This window comes from Neolamprologus brichardi, chromosome 3, assembly GCF_056152115.1.
Source record: "Neolamprologus brichardi isolate AB-2024 chromosome 3, ASM5615211v1, whole genome shotgun sequence".
NCBI classification, from domain to species: domain Eukaryota; kingdom Metazoa; phylum Chordata; class Actinopteri; order Cichliformes; family Cichlidae; genus Neolamprologus; species Neolamprologus brichardi.
The window spans coordinates 35,158,043-35,177,099 of NC_142106.1; the positions used below are offsets into that span (position 1 = coordinate 35,158,043).

The 19,057-nt window shown below is 43.9% G+C and overlaps 1 protein-coding gene across 1 annotated transcript; it reads right to left on the minus strand.

Annotated features, from left to right (window-relative positions):
• Positions 1-6,898: 6,898 nt before the first annotated feature.
• polr2a (RNA polymerase II subunit A) lies at positions 6,899-18,513 on the minus strand. Its single transcript, XM_006801730.2, has 29 exons — positions 18,192-18,513; positions 17,319-17,451; positions 17,092-17,228; positions 16,814-16,987; positions 16,441-16,722; positions 16,189-16,350; positions 15,876-16,096; positions 15,647-15,779; positions 15,433-15,557; positions 15,052-15,262; positions 14,744-14,953; positions 14,489-14,657; positions 14,291-14,385; positions 13,965-14,168; positions 13,641-13,863; positions 13,377-13,560; positions 13,070-13,241; positions 12,520-12,625; positions 12,024-12,229; positions 11,666-11,929; positions 11,338-11,545; positions 11,151-11,251; positions 10,958-11,062; positions 10,670-10,852; positions 10,347-10,550; positions 10,080-10,266; positions 9,834-9,947; positions 9,572-9,721; positions 6,899-9,165 (listed from the first exon to the last, which is right to left on the minus strand). The coding sequence occupies exons 1-29, from the start codon at positions 18,276-18,278 to the stop codon at positions 8,015-8,017; spliced, it is 5,901 nt and encodes a 1,966-aa protein (XP_006801793.1). The 5' UTR covers positions 18,279-18,513; the 3' UTR covers positions 6,899-8,014.
• Positions 18,514-19,057: the final 544 nt, after the last annotated feature.

Below are 19,057 nucleotides of genomic sequence, written 5' to 3' on the forward strand. Positions count from 1 at the left end.
TAGTCCTGTGTTAATTTAAGGTTTTGATTTTTAGATTTCTAAAAATCTGTCTTTAGACACAATTTGTTACTAGCAGCCTGTAACAGAAACACACCCTTTGTTCCAATTCCTTTTGTTGACTCTAAAGATTCAAAGGAAATGTTTCCCCTATTTAAGTCCTTGATCTTAATGAAAACAAACAAAGATATTTGTCATGTAAATAATATGTATTTCACTGTATTTCAACTAAACATGATTTATTGAGACACAAAATAAAATTATCTGAGGCTGAAAGGCAGAGCGACAGAAGGATTCAACTAACAGATATGAGAGTGTTGGTCAGGTCAGGATCCAAGATGTGGCTTTGAGCTCCTTTTGATGAAGGTGACAGCAAATCCTTTCAACATAAAACAAAATGCAACACTAACAGCTGCCAAACTTACTGATAGAGCAGTTTGTACAATAGCTCACCCCTACTCTCTGGCTCTTCTGTGACACGCTTCATATACAGACATGCGTTGGTCCCTGGGTCTTGGACTCGGGGTTTTGTGTTTTCTGGGGGTTTGAGGATCATTTGAGTTTTACTTCTGTAATATAAACCATGTTATTTCTGTTTACCTTGATGTCCTTATTATCACCCAGCAGTCTCTGTTTGGTTTTTTTGCGGACCAAGACTTAATTATGTTATGCTTAAGTTCTTTGTCTTGATGATGTAGTATTTGGTTACTCTCCTTTTCTCCTTAATCATTCTGTTCCTCCAGTCTCGTCTCTGTATTTGTTTTGTTGTCTATCTTGTTCTCTTGTTTACTTGTCTCAAGTTAATCTTGTTAGTCTCTCTTCTTGTTTTATTTTGGTGATTGTTGTTCTCTGTCTTCTGTTCAGTTTAAGCTGTGTTCCCACCCGGTTCCTCTTCTCTTGTTATCTTGAACTTATCTCTTGTCAGAGTCTCTTCTTATCCTTTGTCATGTTGTCTCGCATGGTTGCGTGTCTCCTCCCCCCCGAGTCTCTAATATAGATGTGTGGCCTTGACTGAGAACCACAAAAAATGAAGAAATAACATTACTTTTTTCTTTGAATTATTACAGTATTATATAAATGCACTCGTTCATAAAAAATGTTCTACAGACCCACTTGGATAAAGCAAGTTACAGATGTTTACCTTTGAATGTTCTGCTGAGAGACCCAAATATCATTGTTTAAAAACCAGTGCTGACACCCGTATGTGCAACGACTCTGACCATGACTGCGTGTGACTTTATCCTTAAAGTCACAACGTTACTGCTGGAAAGTCCAAACTACTTCGACTAACAGTCACAGCACAAGTTAGTGAATGAGAACTGCCAGAGGAGCAATATGCTGCTTTTTGCCATGATTGCATTGGTGCACCTAACTTTTTTTCTTAAGTGCACCAGCACAAAACAAAGGCTAGGTGCACCCAAATTTTTCAACCGCATTGCTTAATCAAGTTCAATTTTTTTTAAGTTGCTGTCCATACAGACATTATTGATTTGTAAATGATTAACTAACAAAGTTCTTTATTTGGAGCACAGTTCTATAGGAAGGATAAGTTACTTAAAAAGTGCTTGTGCTTAAAGTGCTTTGGCACTTTGGCACTCTTTGGCAATATTGTAGACAATGTTAAACTTAATAATCACATCGGCCTCCTCTGATGACCTGTTTGCTGCTGACTGCTGCTTAAAGGCAGTGGGGAGAGGGGAAACTTGGGCAGTGCATTTATCGCAGCATATAATGTACTTTCTGGATACTTTTTTCAGCGTTCAGAGATTGATGGCTCTGTGTCAGAGCACTGGCTATGAATTTCAGACAGATCAGGCCTTAACGAAAAAGTTATCAATCCTTCTTTTCATCTTTTCTCATTACCCACAGCTACATCCACTTCTGTCAGGCCTAGGCTACTCACTAGGGCTGTGTATCATCACTGATTTCTATAATCCATTTGATTCTGATTCACGAAGTCCCGATTCGATTTGATTCAATTTTGCCTCAGACACTCAGAAATATTATAATTCTGATCATTTAGCAGTGATTTGGCATAATTTAGAAAAAATTTAATTTTAAAAAATTTAAATATTTAAAAAGTTTAAATTTCTTCGCTATTAAACAGCAGAAATTACACTTTCTTGTGGAGGTCATTTTTGAAAAACAAAAACAGTAGCCTCGAGCACTGTACATAACTTGTGCGTAATAAGCAAATGAATGATGCAGAAAACAGAGATTTGAGACAGAAAACTGTTCTTGAAGTATACTGAGAGAGAGAGCAGCTGTGCCAGATGTGCTATTTTATGGTGGTGGAAGCAAAACAGCAAAAGTAAGAGGGAATGACGATGTTAATCAAATGTGAAGCATAGTTTGGATCTTCTTTTGCTGCTGGTTCAGTCAGTTGTGGTTGGAGAGTGAAAAAAAACCTGCAGCATCAGAATCTAGCGCAAAAAAAGTGACGTAAACACGAAGAGCGGACCCGCATCAGGATCGTGAACTTTCGACTTTCAGCCCCGACGCCGTGTCCGTGCCGTTACGTCAGAAAACATGGTTTCGACATCTCACTGATTCTGATTCTGACGTCTTTATGCCGAATCCGTTAACCTGCTCTCATTTGCCGTTTTAGCTGTTTGGTGGTTGTTGAAATAGTTTTGTGAGCTTTAACCTGAGATTCTGGCGTTTCTGTCAAAAATACGTTTATACTTAAAAGTCGATTCAGGATTTAATGAATCGATATTGCGTTACCCACGCTACTCACCTCCCTCTATCCGCCGCACTTTCAAATGTAGACAAGAAGAACTACAGAAATGTCTGGACCACGCCAATCAGAGAAGTCCCGCCCCTGACTATCTCTGATTGGTTTAGACCATGATATGGGCATAATGTGTGTTTGTTGTTGTTGATTACATGGAGACTATCAGAGTTGCGGAGACTTTTGTTTTTTGTTTTTGCTGAATGGGGACCCTCGATTTTTTTTTTTTTTTTTTAATTAATTAATTTATTTTTTGCACCGTTGAGAAATTGGTCGCACTCTAGAGTCCTGCCTTTTCACTAAAATGATGCTGCTGCTCAACCCAGTTGTTGGTTGAGCGGCAGAGTTGAGGGCGATGTTTGCGCCCATGAAAAACTTACCAAATCTTCTCTGCCAATGCCGAACAGTTTATTTTGCTACTGGCTCCTGTTTTACAATTCTGATGGGCTTGTGCCATGTTTGACTGATCTGAAGAGGGCCTATGGCACAGTTTGGAGCAAGCCCTAGTACCATCTCCATATTAAAGGCCAAGCCCCATGGGCTACAACCACACTGAAAACAGGCGGAACTGGAAGACCAACACAGAGGCTGGATGATAAGAGGCATTAGGGGGACATCTAGTGGCGTTTGAATGTTATTGCAGTCAGTCAAGTGTGTTTTCTCTCAGGCACAGTGTGTAAATGTTATAAATGTAAGAAGAAAAGGCTCAGCCAGATGAAAGCTACACTATGCTTCAGTACTTGAGGAGCTGTTGGACTAAATAAGAGAAAAACAGTCAGTTTTTCTCTCAATTAGTTTGAGGACTTTAATTTGTTTACTCATGCCAGGATTAGTGACCGCCAATTAGTGCAGGTGATGACATAATTTACAGTCTCACTAATTCTAAAAGTCCAGTAAATAACCATCTGCAGTTTGACTTTTTTTGACTACGAAAGTAAAAGCAGTGCCTGCACACATACCTGAAAGTAAGAAGGTAGTCCTCCCACCTAAAGAACTGCACACCACATCTGCAGAATCCCATAATTTCAAACATTGCAGACTCACGGTGATTAAGAAATATCAACAGCAACGTTAAAACATTCAGAGTTTACCATGTTCCTACTTTTTGCAGCTCAACATCTTGAGGTTAATGTGAAGTCTAACAGGGCAGAGGTAAGACTCGTTGGCGACAGCTACATCTGCCTATAGCTCAGAGGACTCACACTCGAGCGGAGAACTCAGCGGAGGAACTCGGTGAAGAAGAGAGAAGGTTAGTTTATATTTCCTGGTAATGATTTGCAAACTTGGTGGATAAAGGAAAGAGCAATCATGCTTGTAGAGTGGGGTTCATGTAGCACGTCTGCTTCAGGTTAGGCAATCTCAAACACAAGCACAAAGATGAGGAAGTCAGAAGATTTTTTCCTCCTTGTACATGTTTCTGTTGCTCTTCAAGTCACTGACTTTTCCTGAATACTGGCTGCATACTGAACGTATGTTCACGACTCTTACCCAAAGCACTCCAGCTCCCACTGGGAGAGGAGGTTTTTGCAGGGGGGCAAAGACTTTGAGATCCACTCAGCCTCCTGCTGGACACCGTGTTCCTCGACTTCAAGCATGTCAGTGCTGACGTGACTGTGGTAGAAAGTCAAAAACAGTGCAGCCACAGACATGAAACCATAGATGTACAGGAGGTGAACACAAACATCAACATGATGTTTGAAATCAGCTCAAAGCAGGAGCAAACACTGAAAGGATCTCACAGTGACGAATACACAGGAGAATAAGCACAAAGCAATCAATGAGCTTCAAACAGAAACACATTAAAAGGACCTCATACCTCAGATCTGTATTCATCTGTCACGGCTTCATTTTTAAGATGAGCTTTTGACCGTCTTTAATGGTTTGTTCAGAGCTGCTTCTCTGCAGTGTCACCTTACAAAAAGCCCATCCAGTGAACTGGTGGGAGTTTACACCTCTGACAGCATCAGCCTCTCTAATTTGTAGATCCATAAGAGATAAATTTATGAATTTTCCAGAGGAACCCACCCGAGGGATTTATAGTTCTATCTAAATAAGTTGATGAAGAAAAAGTCCCAACATGATGATGTAAATCAAACATGCTTTCAGAGTGAGTCTCCAACATGAGGAAAATGGGAATCAAGTGAAAATCTGGACTTTCCTAATGAAAGTTTGTCAAACATGATTCCAAATCACTGACTCAAAGGCTTCCTTTTAAAGACTCTGCAAATAAGTCACTGCTATCTTGCGGCCACAAGATGGCAGTGACGTAAAGGTTGGCTGCAAAGAGGGAGAACCTTCCTGACAGAAGCTGTTTAATATGAGAGCAGAGAGAGCTTTACTTGTTGTTAATTCACGTGTAACTTAAAACTAAGTAATCCTGGACAAAACTGCCATTTTTCCAGGCTTCTGATACTGAGTGGCTCCAGTCTGCTCATTCGATCAGTTTTGATTGGTGGAATCCTGCAGAAATGATCGTCCTCCTGGAAGGCTCTCCTCTCTCCACAGAGCAACGTCAGAGCTCTGTTAGAGTGACCATCAGGTTCTTGTTCACCTCCCTGACTGGTCAGGCGGAGAGCTCTAGTAAGAGTCCTGCTGGTTTACAAACTTCTTCTATTTAGAGATGAAGCTGCTGAGTTCACTGGGACCTCCACGCCTTGATACAATCCTGTCATAGAGATCAGCAGACAATTCACTGGACTTATTGTGTGCAGAATTTTGAGATGAAAAGTGAATTTAATCCATTTTGGAGTAAGACTGAAATGACAAAATATGGCACAAATGGCTGAGAATACTTTCCAGATGCATTTTAAGTTTCTCTATTCAATTTACATTTTATTAGCAGGTAAACTGAATGCTGCTATCAGATTTATAAGTGCCTGTAATAAAAATCACCATAATTACTAAACGTAGATGCTGATTTAAAAAAGACAAAACAATTTTATAGTAAAACTTTTATTCGGTTTTTTCAAGTCAAAAACAAAGAACAGATACAGAATGAGATCATGACTTGATTTCTATACAGTGGCAACTTTAATTTAAACCTTCCTTTGCCCACACATGTAAAGTCATTCCTCAGCTTTACACTCTGCATCACCCTTCATTCACTCACGCACACACTCCCATTCATTCATTCATTCGCACTGGGAGTCCCGATGACCTGCATTGAGAGAACAGCACATATTTAAGACTACAGGATTGGATGCAGACATAGCGTCCACCGAGATATTTACTGAGTGCAGTCACCAAACCTGGGTTCTGTCAAAGGCCAGAGGGATGCAGTCCTTTAAATTCAACACCCATTTGGGGAAGCAGTGTTTTACAAAAGTAGACATTTGAAGATTTTCAGAACAAAACCCAACCGATGCCTCGGGACTCCCAATCACATCCAACACCTGCTCTCCTCCCTATGATTCCCCTCGTCACAGGTACACTTGTAGAAAGAAAAAAAACAAAAACAAACACTGATTTTCAGAAATGAGGATCACTCGTGGATGAAGAGGGAAAAGGGAAGGGGATCCAGCAAGTCCAAAATATTCAGATGAGTTTTTCCATCAGGGGTACAGGCTGTTCCCTGACATCATCAAAGCACGAGAGAAAGCACCCGCACTGAAAAGAAAGCTCACACTAATGTAGTGGGTAACAGTGTTTTAAAGAGAGGCCAAAGGCGCCATTTCTCTGGACGATCTCTGCTTTCAAAGAAAAAAAAAAAAATCGTTACTCTTACTGAGGACAAAATAAAAATAAGTTCAACCTTTCCTCTATCACAACCTGGTGACATCGGACAAAATGCAATACAGCTGAGAGTGAATAGAAAAGTAAGTCGTGAGTGGGAGAAAAATGTAAAAAAAAATAAAATAAAGCACTCCTCCTTCACCCCCTGCCCTCTTCATCCACAGTGTGTGAACATGAGCCTCCTGGAAACAGGTTTACAAAAATCACCAAAAGCAAACAAGTGAAAAGCCAAAAAGAAGTCTTACTTTGTCTCTATTCACACAGAATAGTAGTTAACTTTCTTTCTTAAATAGTCCAAATAAACCTGTGTACAAATCAGCTATCAGAGATGGGACAATGATTAGTGAAAAGCCAGATGGATGTGGAAAAAAAAATGCTCAAACTAAAGCTTGATCAAAATGTATCAACATGTGCTACTCATGCAAACAGTGACAGAAGCAGCAATGCCAAACTAGTATCCCTCATCCACGGCTGCCCCATTTCCTCCTGAACTCAAAAGTAAAGACACGATCCTTCTATTTTATTTAATAGAAATCTTTAAATTCTCCCACATCAGGGGAAGATCATTTGGAAAAGTTTTCTTCTTTTTTTTTTGCTTTTGATGCACAAGTCTCCAAAATAGCAGAGAACAATAGGATGCTGGCGGGTGTTTATGACATCATTCAGCGCTCTGGGGTGTGAAGGAGGAAGAGGGCGAGGGCGATGGGTACATACGCTTATGCAGTCGAAGATGCTTTGAATGAGAAGCATCTTTTTTTGTATAAACTGCATGCCAGTTTCTCTCTCCTGTAATGGATGCGTTAATGGAGACGACATGTTTTAATGTAATTGCACTCGAGCCCCCCAAAACAACTGGCAGCAAGTGTTCTTTTAATAAAGCAGGAGAAAAAAAAATGGGCGGGGGGTCTCACAAGATACACCTCGGTGAAATGTGCAGTAAACAAAAAGGCGCAGGCTAACCCTCCTCGATTTTCCTTCCAGCTTATGCTTTTGGTGATGAATACAATCCGCTTAGCTTTTCGGAAAAGGCTTTTGGCAATATGTACGCGTTCCAGGAACCAAAAAAAAAAAACAACCATTTAATTAATAAGAGCAAGAGAGAGAGACTGGATGCAGGACACTATAAAGTTAAAAAGAGACTCATTTCCCCCTCCACAGTTTAAATATTCACCACATCTTCCTCTCCTTTTCATCCTCTTGAGGGATTCTCAGTTTTGCTTCAACACCCCAAGTGAAAATTAAAAAACTATTTCAAAAAGGCAGCCTTTTTTTCCTTCAGGCAAAGCAGTTCAAGTCTTTCACATAATAGTTTTGAACTTTTTTTGAGAGGGGGGGGTTAAAGATGAGGGGGAGGCAGCTCCTTTGGATGGTCCCAAGCTTGAGTTTTCCTCACAGGAAATGATCACAGTTGGGACCCTCCAGTGGCTAAAAGCTCCGTCACCTCCAGCTGTTTAAAGATGCTGTCCGTTTAGTTGTCTCCCACGAGGCGATGGAGCTTCGTCCCCGTTCTGTTATTTCTTTTAGCCGCCTCCCCTTCTCTTGCGCAGCTCATCAGTTGTTCTCCTCGTCGCTGTCGTCAGGGCTGATGGCCGGGCTGTAGGTGGGGGAGGTGGGGCTGTATCCAGGGGAGGTGGGGCTGTATGTCGAGCCTTTGGGACTAGTGGGCGAGTATGTGGGAGAGGTGGGTGAGTATTTGGGTGAAGTTGGGGAGTAAGTGGGGGATGTAGGAGAGTATTTGGGGCTGGTGGGGGTATAGGTGGGAGAGGTGGGGGAGTAGGTGGGAGAGGTGGGGCTGTATTTTGGAGTCGTCGGAGAGTAAGTAGGAGAAGTGGGAGAGTACTTCGGCGATGTTGGGGAGTACTTGGGTGACGTGGGGGAATATTTGGGGGAGGTGGGAGTGTACTCTGGGGAGCTGGGGCTGTATGAAGGCGAGGTCGGAGTATATTTGGGTGAGGTGGGGGAGTAAGAGGGCGAGCTGGGGCTGTATGATGGTGAGCTGGGCGTGTAAGTGGGCGACTGCGGGGTGTAGCGTGGACTGGAAGGCGAGTATGACGGAGAGGTGGGTGAGTACGAGGGAGAAGTGGGTGAGTAGTTGGGAGAAGTCGGGGTGTAGTTGGGAGAAGTCGGGGAGTAAGACGGCGATGTCGGGGAGTAAGATGGGGAGGTAGGGGAGTAACTGGGTGAGGTGGGGGTGTAGTTTGGTGATGTGGGGCTGTAGCTCGGGCTCGTCGGCGAGTAGGAAGGAGACGTGGGGGAGTACGAAGGGGAGGTGGGCGAATAGGATGGAGAGGTGGGGGAGTAAGAAGGCGAAGTGGGAGAGTAAGAAGGTGAGGTGGGAGAATAACTGGGCGACGTCGGGCTGTAGCTCGGCGACGTCGGGCTATAGCTGGGCGAAGTGGGAGAGTAGGAGGGGGAGGTGGGGGAGTAGGAGGGAGAGGTGGGGGAGTAGGAGGGAGACGTCGGAGAGTAGGAAGGTGACGTGGGCGAATAGGAAGGAGAAGTTGGGGAGTAACTGGGCGAGGTGGGCGAGTAGGATGGAGATGTCGGGCTGTAGTTGGGGCTGGTGGGAGAGTAAGAGGGAGATGTGGGGGAGTAGGATGGAGAGGTAGGGGAGTAGCCCGGGCTCTGTGGGGTGTAGCCACCTGGGGAACGAGGCTCGTAGGCAGGGGAAGTGGGGGAGTAGTTTGGTGACATGGCTCCACCTAAAGAAGAAGAGACATTTTAGAGATGAGTAAGAAAACATCCAGGTTCAGTCTTTGATTTTAATGCATGGAGATTTAACACAACACAACAAATGGATCTAAAGACATTATGAAGCGTGTATCTAAGCCACAGGTGTCGAACTCCAGGCCTCGAGGGCCGGTGTCCTGCAGGTTTTAGATGTAACCTTGATACAAGACAGCTGATTTAAAGGCCAAATTACCTCCTCAAAATGTCTTGAAGTTCTCCAGAGGCCTGGTAATGAACTAATCATTTGATTCAGGTGTGTTGACCCAGGGCGAGATCTAAAACCTGCAGGACACCGGCCCTCGAGGCCTGGAGTTCGACACCCCTGATCTAAGCTAACTGCCCAAACAAGAGATCAAATGTGCCCAGTCAGTATCTAACCTGGAGATGGGATGTATGGGCTGGCAGGTCCCGGAGATCCTGGAGAGCCAGGAGTGGGAGACCAAGCAGGGGAGTAACCAGGAGAAAAGCCACTTGCGTCTGATGCTGCACTGGGGGAGAACCCTGCTCCTCCAGGGGTCATGCCGCTGCCTGGAGGGTAAATCAAAAAGCAAACATCAGTAAATGAAGAACAAAATAAAAAAAAAAAACAAACAAGAAAAAAAACAAAAAAACAACAACAAAAAAGAAAAACCACACTTACCAACACTGGGAGACCAAGCGCCATAGGCTGGGGTAGCTCCGGTGTTCCATGGGGTCATAGCAGGGGACATGCCGCTCATGGGACTGGGCACAGTGCCGAAGAACATTCCCGTGGCTGCAAATCGGATGGAGACGGAACATAAATATCGTATAGAGAAAAAAGTAAAACAAACAAACAACAAAAAAAAACAACCATCTGCAATACAAACGATCCCTGGTTCTACCCAACAGACTTTCCCCCACTTACGTCCAGCCACGCTGATGCCGGGTATGTTTGTGGGAATCTCCATGCCGTACTTGCACTTCTCAGCGTCCAGCAGTAGGTCAAAGCAGCCCGTCCCCGCTGGTGCTAGCTGGCCAAGCATGATATTCTCTGACACACCCTTCATGGGATCGCACTCTCCATGGGAAGACGCCTCCATCAACACATCCACCTAAACAGAAAATAAAAGAACATAACTATGAGGACAAAATCTTCATGATTTTATAATAATTCAGCAGTTAGTTCTCGTACAGTCTCCTCGAAGGAACACTTCATGAGCGGTCCCGTGTCTTGGCGGTTGATGCCGTGACGGGTGATGGCCATCAGGTGACCTCGGCAGGTCATGGTGTCACAGAGCAGAGCCAAGTGGCGGTAGTTGACGTAGGAACCGTCGAAGGAGATGACGTGGTACAACTCCCTCTCCAGAGCCTTTCGCACAGCCTCAATTCCCAAGACCTAACAGAGAGAAAAAGCAGGAGAGGAGAGGGAAAAGTAAATAACAAGGACAACAAAAACAAACAAAAAACAACAGTATTTTGCTCCACTGAGATAAAACCATTTTTATGCTTTTGTACCGTGAATATCTCCACAATGTCGTTGGAGGTGGTCCTGACGGGATCGACATCTTTCTCGCTGAGCACTCTCATGAGACTCACTCCGTCCGTCTCAAGGATCCACTCCTGCAGGGCTTTGAACTCACCGTCCTCTGTGATGATGATCTTCTTCTTATTGTCAGTCTGGGGCAAGTGCATGTACACCTGAAGGAGAGAAGGTGCGCCTTTAACTTATAATCAGGCTTTAGTGATGAGTTTGAGAACATTAACTTTCCTGCAGCAATCATTAAAATGTGCGTTATCCATTACCTTGCTGATCTGCTCGATGCCCTGCAGAGTCATGTCCGTCAGCATGTTGGACTCGATGCACCTCAGGAAGACGTCGTCATCCATCTTGTCCACCACCTCCTCGTCCTAGGCAGGAAACAAAAATTTAAAATAAATAAATATAAAATCTGACTAGAGTGAATTTACTGTTATTAAAATCATCACCGCTGCTCACCTCCTGGAACTTGTTTTCATCACTGTTCATGATTCTGATTCGCAGCACCAGCTTCTCAGCGTTGTCGTCGTTGAAGATGCAGTTGAGGTCTTCTCCAAAACCTGACAGAGACGCCACAGTTACATTATGGTAAATTCATTCTGAAAAGGGAAAAAGAAAGAAAAGAAAATGTGCGTCCACACCCCACCTGCATTGATCTTCTCTGCAATCTGCTCCATAGTCAGTTTGCGATCTGTCATGTGCTTCCGGTCGAGCTCAATGCGCAGGAGCCACGGCGAAATTCGTGTCACATCGAAGTCGGGCATCTCGTAGTAGACGTTCACCCACTCCTGGTCCTCGGCCACCACCGTGTTCTGTGGGTTGGGGTCGTAGTAGATGGCGGTGTTGGCCGTCACCTGAGAGAAAAAGAATCCAGCTTGTACATTAGGACTGAACAATTTTCTGAAAAATGACACTTCCTATAGCTTCCTCTAGATCCCATCAAAATAAAGGTACACACAATGACTTCCTCTTACTTTTCTCAGTGTTGTGTGCTCCAGCCGACAGAGGATATCTTTGGCCCTCTCTGCGTCACGTGCTGCCTGACCCAGCAGGAAAACAGTCAGTGAAGGCGTCTTTGGCCTCTTCGAAATGTTGATCAACTCCTTCAGACGGGGCACACCGAGTGTTACGTTCTTGGCCGACACGCCGGCGTAGTGGAAAGTGTTCAGGGTCATCTGAGTGGCTGGCTCTCCCAGAGACTGAGCAGCCAGAGCACCCACCATCTCACCGGGGTGAGCCTGGAAAAGGAGGCGCAGGAAAACAAAACGTGATGTTCAGCTGTTCAGAAGCCTAAAAACGCTTAAACCCCTCGCGTCAATGTGCTAAACTCACAATAGACTGGTTGAACTTGGTCTCAATCTCTCCCAGCAGCCAATCGAAAGCCTCGGTGGACAGCCGGAACTCCTCGGTCATGCGCTTGGAGCACAGTGTGGAGCGCAGGTGGATGTTAAAGAGCAAGGTGGCGTTCTGCTGGGCCTGTCTACTCAGAGGGTCGTCGCCATTCACAATCACCAGCTTCTTACTCAGGTCGTGAACACCTGAGGATGCAAATGAACAAAGACTGAAATTTTGTCTACAGTGGTGTACGCTACAGAGAAAATAAACACCTTTCCTCCCTGTCAGAACACTGGAGCTATATTGATCTAATCATTCCGCTTGTTATATAACAGACAGGAATTCACCAAGTGGCTTTACAAAGCTTTAAGAAGCACCTGAGGCCAGGTCATGACCTCTCAGCCCCACCAGCCAGTGACGCCTCCACACGCACAATTCATCCTTGAACATAAAGAGCTGCAGCTTCAGCGAGATTTCTTATTTTCAAGCTTACCCTCGACCACTCTGAGAGGATGGAGGTCTGTCGGAGTTCGAGGGTTGATTCGGAAGATCTTCTGAGCGTTCCAGATCATTCTGGCCAGGTTGCACGGCAGCACCACCTGCAGGTGAAGCAGCATAGCAGAATGAGTATTTCTGCATTCTCAGTAGTCAAGCTGACCAGTTGTCCCACTTTATGTGGGATAATTCAGCCAGCGTCCCACATTTTTGACTGGCTCCAGTTTATAAAAGTGAAGACATCTCTCAGAGGAAAACTGTGGCCCATTAAAAAGAAATATGCTGATCTATGTATTTATTCTCACGAATGATTAGCAGACAGAAACATGGCCGAAAGAAAAGTGGGTGCACAAAGGTCCACAGACAGTCCAGCTTTATTAATTAGTTTAATAAAAATGTGTGAATCATCTGTGCATCATGAGATTTATACCAGACGTCTAACGTCCATAGTTTTGTTTTTAGATGCATTCATGTTTACTACCTTTAGGGTTTTTTGGGTGGCAGTGGAGTTACAGAGCAGACACATCTATTACTGTGATCTCACACACCTTACTGTCACCAGTAGGGAAAATTGCTCGCAGGATCTCCCTGTCCTCCTTCATCTTATCAAACTCCCTCTCCAAAGTGCCCTGCACATGAGCATTGGTCATTACGTCTTTCACCACGTCTTCTTGCAGCGTTCGCCTCAGTGCTCGCTCATTTGTGCAATCAAACTTGAACCTGAAAATATCAGATAAGGCATGTTAACCACTTTTAAAAAAATAAGTAAATAAAATACTCAGCACAGATCTTAAAATCATTTTAAAGCTCCACATCTGTGATTGGACACATGCAGGTGTCAGGTGCGTGACTCACTTCTTTTCGAAGGCTTTGTGCGAGGGTTTCAGTGTTGCCACATTTTGGAACTCTACATTCTCTCCTGCCAGGCCGTCCTCACCGTATCGCAGCTGCACCACCTGATTGATGGAGTTCCGCACTGTGCCATCATACTTCACCATCACAGACTCCATAGACTTGATCAGACGACGCTGGATGTAACCTATAAATGGGGCAATTTAAACATCTTGTCCTGCGTTTAAATTTTATTCTGCATTTTTCGGTCAGACTGCACAGACTTACCAGTCTCAGCTGTCTTGACAGCTGTATCAATCAGACCCTCTCTGCCTCCCATGGCGTGGAAGAAGAATTCTGTTGGTGTCAGGCCGGCCAGGTAGGAGTTCTCCACAAAACCTCTGCTCTCAGGACCGTAGTCGTCCTTGATGAAGTGAGGCAATGTGCGATGTTTGAAGCCAAACGGGATTCTCTTACCCTCCACGTTCTGCTGCCCCACCACAGCAATAACCTGAATAAGGAGGAAAGACAAGTTGAGTGTCTCGAACTCCAATCAAATCCAATTACTCTAATGCAAGGTGGTAACCTTGCAAAGTGGTAACCTTGCATTACCTGTGAGATGTTAATCTTTGAGCCCTTAGATCCAGCCACCACCATGGACTTAAAGTTGTTGTACTCGGACAAAGACTTCTGGGCAGAGGATCCCGTTTTGTCTCGAGCATCGTTAAGGATGCGATTCACCTGGTTCTCAAAGGTCTGCCTCAGTGTGTTACCAGGGGTCGGCTCCAGCTCATTGTTGTGAGCTTTCTCAATGACCTGGCAGACAGAGAGTCAAAGAAAAATTATTTTCCTGTATAAAATTTCACTCTATTATCTGCAAAAACTGGTGAACCAGTTGAATAAGAATCAGCCTCGAGTTTATGAAATATTGTTCTTACTTCTATCACATCCTGTTTGGCTTTCTTGATCGTATTCTGGATGTCAAGGTACGTCTTGGCATCAGCGATGGAGTCACCAATACCAATGGAATGACCTGTTAAAATAGAAGGGCTTATTATAAAAACAATCAATTTGGTAATATTTATTTAATGTCTATTCAGAAATATAGCGATACAGCTCCATTCCTGATTTCGTACCCTCGATGAGCAGCCAGTTGTTAACCACAGTCTGAATGTTGGAGTAGAAGAGTCGGGTGATATCATGGCCCATTTCCAGGTAGGAGATGTGGACGAGGGAGCCAGCTGATGTTCCCAGGGACTTCTTACACAGGATGCCCATGATCAGCTCACCATTCTCCACTATAACCTGATGAAAGAGATCATAAATAGTTTACTTATAGTGTAATAAGTTTCCGGTCTGTAACTGATACATAGACGGTCTGGCATTTGTACCTTAGTGTCGCCGGGTGATATGTGCTTATAAGGACCGCTGTCCTCGTCGTCAGGGTGGGTGCTGTGTGTGCGGATCACATTAATGTGTCCTGGAATGATGAGACTGAAGATTTGCTTGCCAGTCCACAGAGGACGAGGTTTGAGAATGGCCGGCTGAGGCATTTTCCCATCCCAGGTGGAGAGGAACATGAGGAGATTCATCACTTCACCCTGTAACGGAGATAAAAAAAATTTAATGAGTGCAAAAGGCACTGTGCATTTAGGATCCTATAAGAGAAAGAACTGCTGGTAATGAAACAACGCCTTACCCTCTCCAAGAAGACGTCCCTTTTGGTGAATTTGCGAACAGCAGTCAGAGTGTCCTGCACGATACCCATGACGGGCCTGTTGGACTGCGGTGTGACGATCATACGAGGCACCATGGCCAACTCTTGAATCTCTGCCCTTGTCTCCAGGGACTGTGGTAGGTGGAGGTTCATTTCATCGCCGTCAAAGTCAGCATTGTAGGGCGTGGTGACACTGGATGGAGACGAAATGTTAGAAACACTAAAACACGTGTATTACAGCTATTTGCAACTGACAGCATTAGGATCGGCTAATAACAACAAATATAGTAAAAGATTTACTAAACATAACAAATTCAAGATACTCAGATTACTTTCAAGACAAGAAGATGAGTCATTGAGTACCTGAGGTTGAGTCGAAATGTGGACCACGGCAGAATCCGCACCCTGTGCCCCATCATGGACATTTTATGTAGTGTAGGTTGTCGGTTGAAAATGACAATGTCCCCGTCACACATGTGTCTCTCCACCTACACAGAAAATAGTGCTTTTTAGTCTGAACACATACACAGGACTGCAAATCAAGTCAGGCTTTAATTATGTATTTTTTCCTTCTTACTTTGTAGCCAATTTGCAGATGAAGATCACTTGGTTTTGGGTGAAATCGCAGGTCAATTCTGTCTCCATTGTCGCGGATGATGTATTTGGCTCCGGGATACTGGCTGTTTCCTCGTCGTACCAGTTCTTGCAATCTGATAGACATAATCCGAGCGAATTAGCTGACACAAGTTCACTTCAAATTAAAAAATTCTTGAAGGCACAAATGATTACGTTAAATAAATATGTACCTGTCTATATTGAAAGGTGTGACAATTTCTGGGAAGGTCATGTTGGCAGCAATGGATCGTGGTACGCCCACTTGGTCAATTTGCAGGTTGGGATCTGGGGTGATGACGGTTCGAGCTGAGAAGTCCACACGCTTCCCCATCAGGTTACCTCGCACTCGCCCCTCCTTCCCCTTTAGACGCTGTTTTATGGACTTGAGAGGGCGGCCAGACTTTTGCATCGCCTGATGTAGAAAAACATTGGTTATAGCAGATGATATTGGGCTCACATGAATGTTTATCTGTTTTGTTATGGTGCCAGAAAGTACACACATACTCTTGGCAAGCCTGGCAATTCATTGTCCACCATAGTGGCAACATGAAACTGAAGCAGCTTCACATCTTCAGCTATGACGTGAGCAGCTGCACCACTCTGTTCGTTTCTTTTAAGCTGGTTGTTGATCTTGACGATGTCGGCCAGTTTGTGGGTCAAGTCATCCTTTAAAACAGAAGTTAAGTAAGTCATGATGATTTAGGATGTTCTCACATATATGGGAGGGGGGAAAAAAAAGTCTCAGTTGTCCTTTACCTGGTTGCGAGCTGAGCCCTGCATCACTACAGCAGGCCTTACAGCCAGTGGAGGCACAGGCAGCACAGTTACAATCATCCACTCTGGTCGGGCGAACTTGGGGTCCATGCCCAAGATGATGTCTTCTTCATCCGCGATGCGCTTGAAGATCTCATGCACACGCTCAGGACTCAGCAAGATTTTCTTCTCCTGCGAGTCCTCATTAACGTGTTTCCACTCAGCATACAACTCCAAGCCGGAGCGTTTAATGCGTGGTTGATAGCGTCCACAGCCCCCATGACCCTATGTAAACCATAAGGGAAGGATAAGGTTAAATAGCTGAGCCATTCCACGAATGTTTGTACACGGTGACTAAAAGGCCCCACCCAAATACCTTCTCCTTGGTGAGATCCTCCTCAGTCTCCTGCTGCTCCATTCCAAATTTGTTGTCCATCTCCTCTCCGCCTTCACAGATGTTTTTTCCTTTGCACAACTCGTAGACGTGGGTCAAACGCTTCCTGGGTTGTCCTTTGGATTTTGCGAGGATGTCTTTGATCTTGGGATTGTTCTATAGGTTAACAGTAATGGATTAAGGTGTTTTAAGAATCCAAACTTGAAACACACAATTTTTTTTTTCTAGTGAAACGTCAGTACTGTATTATTACTACTTACTGAATCCACTAGCAGCTTGGAGCAAAAGAAGCAGACACACCGAAGAACCTTCATAATCTTGGATATGAAGCCAACGTGGAAAACTGGTTTTGCTAGTTCTATGTGGCCAAAGTGGCCTGGACATTCAGTCATGTTGCCTGAAGAAAGAGAAGCAATGTAAACAATATGACATCATGGCCCACCTTTAAAAGAGTATATAGGGACAATAAATGCTAAATTGACAATACCTGCACATGTCTGACATCTCCCAGTTCGCTCTATGACCCCTTGTCTCGGATCCATAAGGCCACTAAGTTTCGGACGTCCTCCTTCTGTTGTTTCGGGGTACTTGATTCCCCCTTCTGTGACGGACATCCGTTTCTGGGAAGAAAACAAAACAAAGTAAATTACTTTTTTCACATTACTGATCATGTCTCAAAAATCGATACATTTTCATTTTGTAAGTTATTTCAATAATATAATAAAGTAAAATATAATAAAGTAAAAAGTAACACTTGTACACACCACGTAACACGTCTTGTTTCGCTAACAACTGTGCTTGAAAAACATGAAACTCTGCACACATAACTTCATATTGAAATTTTCGCTATATGAAAAAAAAAAAAATCACCAAAAATGCAAACCAAGAAACTGATCAAATATTAGTCATGTCACGCTTAAAAAACGACGTTCAGGTTTAAAAATGCTCTGAATTTATTGAAGTAACGATACCTTTATTGTGCATACAGTGTTAAAATTCAAACACGCAATGAACACATCAAAGAGCTTCAGAGACACCAAAATACTATCTCCACACTGGGCCCAGTTATCAACACGCCTTAATAAAAGGGGGTTTCATTCATGTGATAGCATAGATTTATTTAAATAATAATGTGCTTTAAGTTCTCAAACTTCCTGCAACATGCTAGTTAGCTCAAGCTAGTTAGACTTACTGTTAGCTAGCTAGGCTATGCTAACAATAGGATTTCCCCGTTGTAAACGGAACCATGTCGTTGCCCCATATTTTAAATTACACTATAACTGAAGACACTAATGTAACTTATGTGATATGTAATAGAATTTAAAATACGAAAATCCCACCCTCCATAAATAAAACCTACAAGTTCATCTGGGCTGATGATGCCGAATTGAACTCTCTTGATCGTGCGCAATGGGCATGCGCTGTCGCCGGAGGGCGGTCCGTGCATCCTGTCTATTCAAAGAGACGCGTCCTTCCTCGGCACGCCGCTTTGTGAGAAGGAACAGCCTTTAAATTGTCACCACGACTCTGGTCAGGCCGCCAACGGTGACCGGAAAGTCTCCGAAGGCGATAGTCCAGGGACCTCTGCTGTCGGTTGCCTTTAAAGCCGAGTTAATTTTGTTTAATCATATATAAGCTGACTACCGACTGTTCCCCTCCCTTTTTTTGATCCACACTCTGGAGCGCTCTAAGCGCTACTGAGTGTTGAGAGGTCCAACGCTTGCTTATATAGATTGAGTCTTACTACGGGTTGGCCCACTCACAAAGACAGGGGCTGACTCTTCGGAAGGTGGGACGTGGATACCCGTAGTAAAACGCTCATTGGCCATTCAAGCCAGTTAAATGAATAATCAATTTTATTGCACGTAAAACCAATTGGAGGGCACGCTTGTTTTTGTCAGCGAATGAAAGCTAAAGGCGGGCGTTGGTTTAATCCAAGCTAATTCCTATTGGCTATATCAAGCAAGAATAGGTGGCGTTGAGCATATTTTACATCCAAAATGTGAATATTCAATTTAAAGCGTTCGGATTCGTTCTTTTTCTTGTTAATATTTAGTAGCTGAAAAGAGTTGACCAATGACTGCGAAGATATGAAGCTTCTTATAATAATTTCACCAAAACCCGCCTCTTTTCCGATGTTTGCCGAATGTCGCCGATGTGAATTTCTTCCCTCTGAGCAAAAATAAAAAAAATCTCTCTTCCCTCGTTCGTCTCGCTGTGGATCAG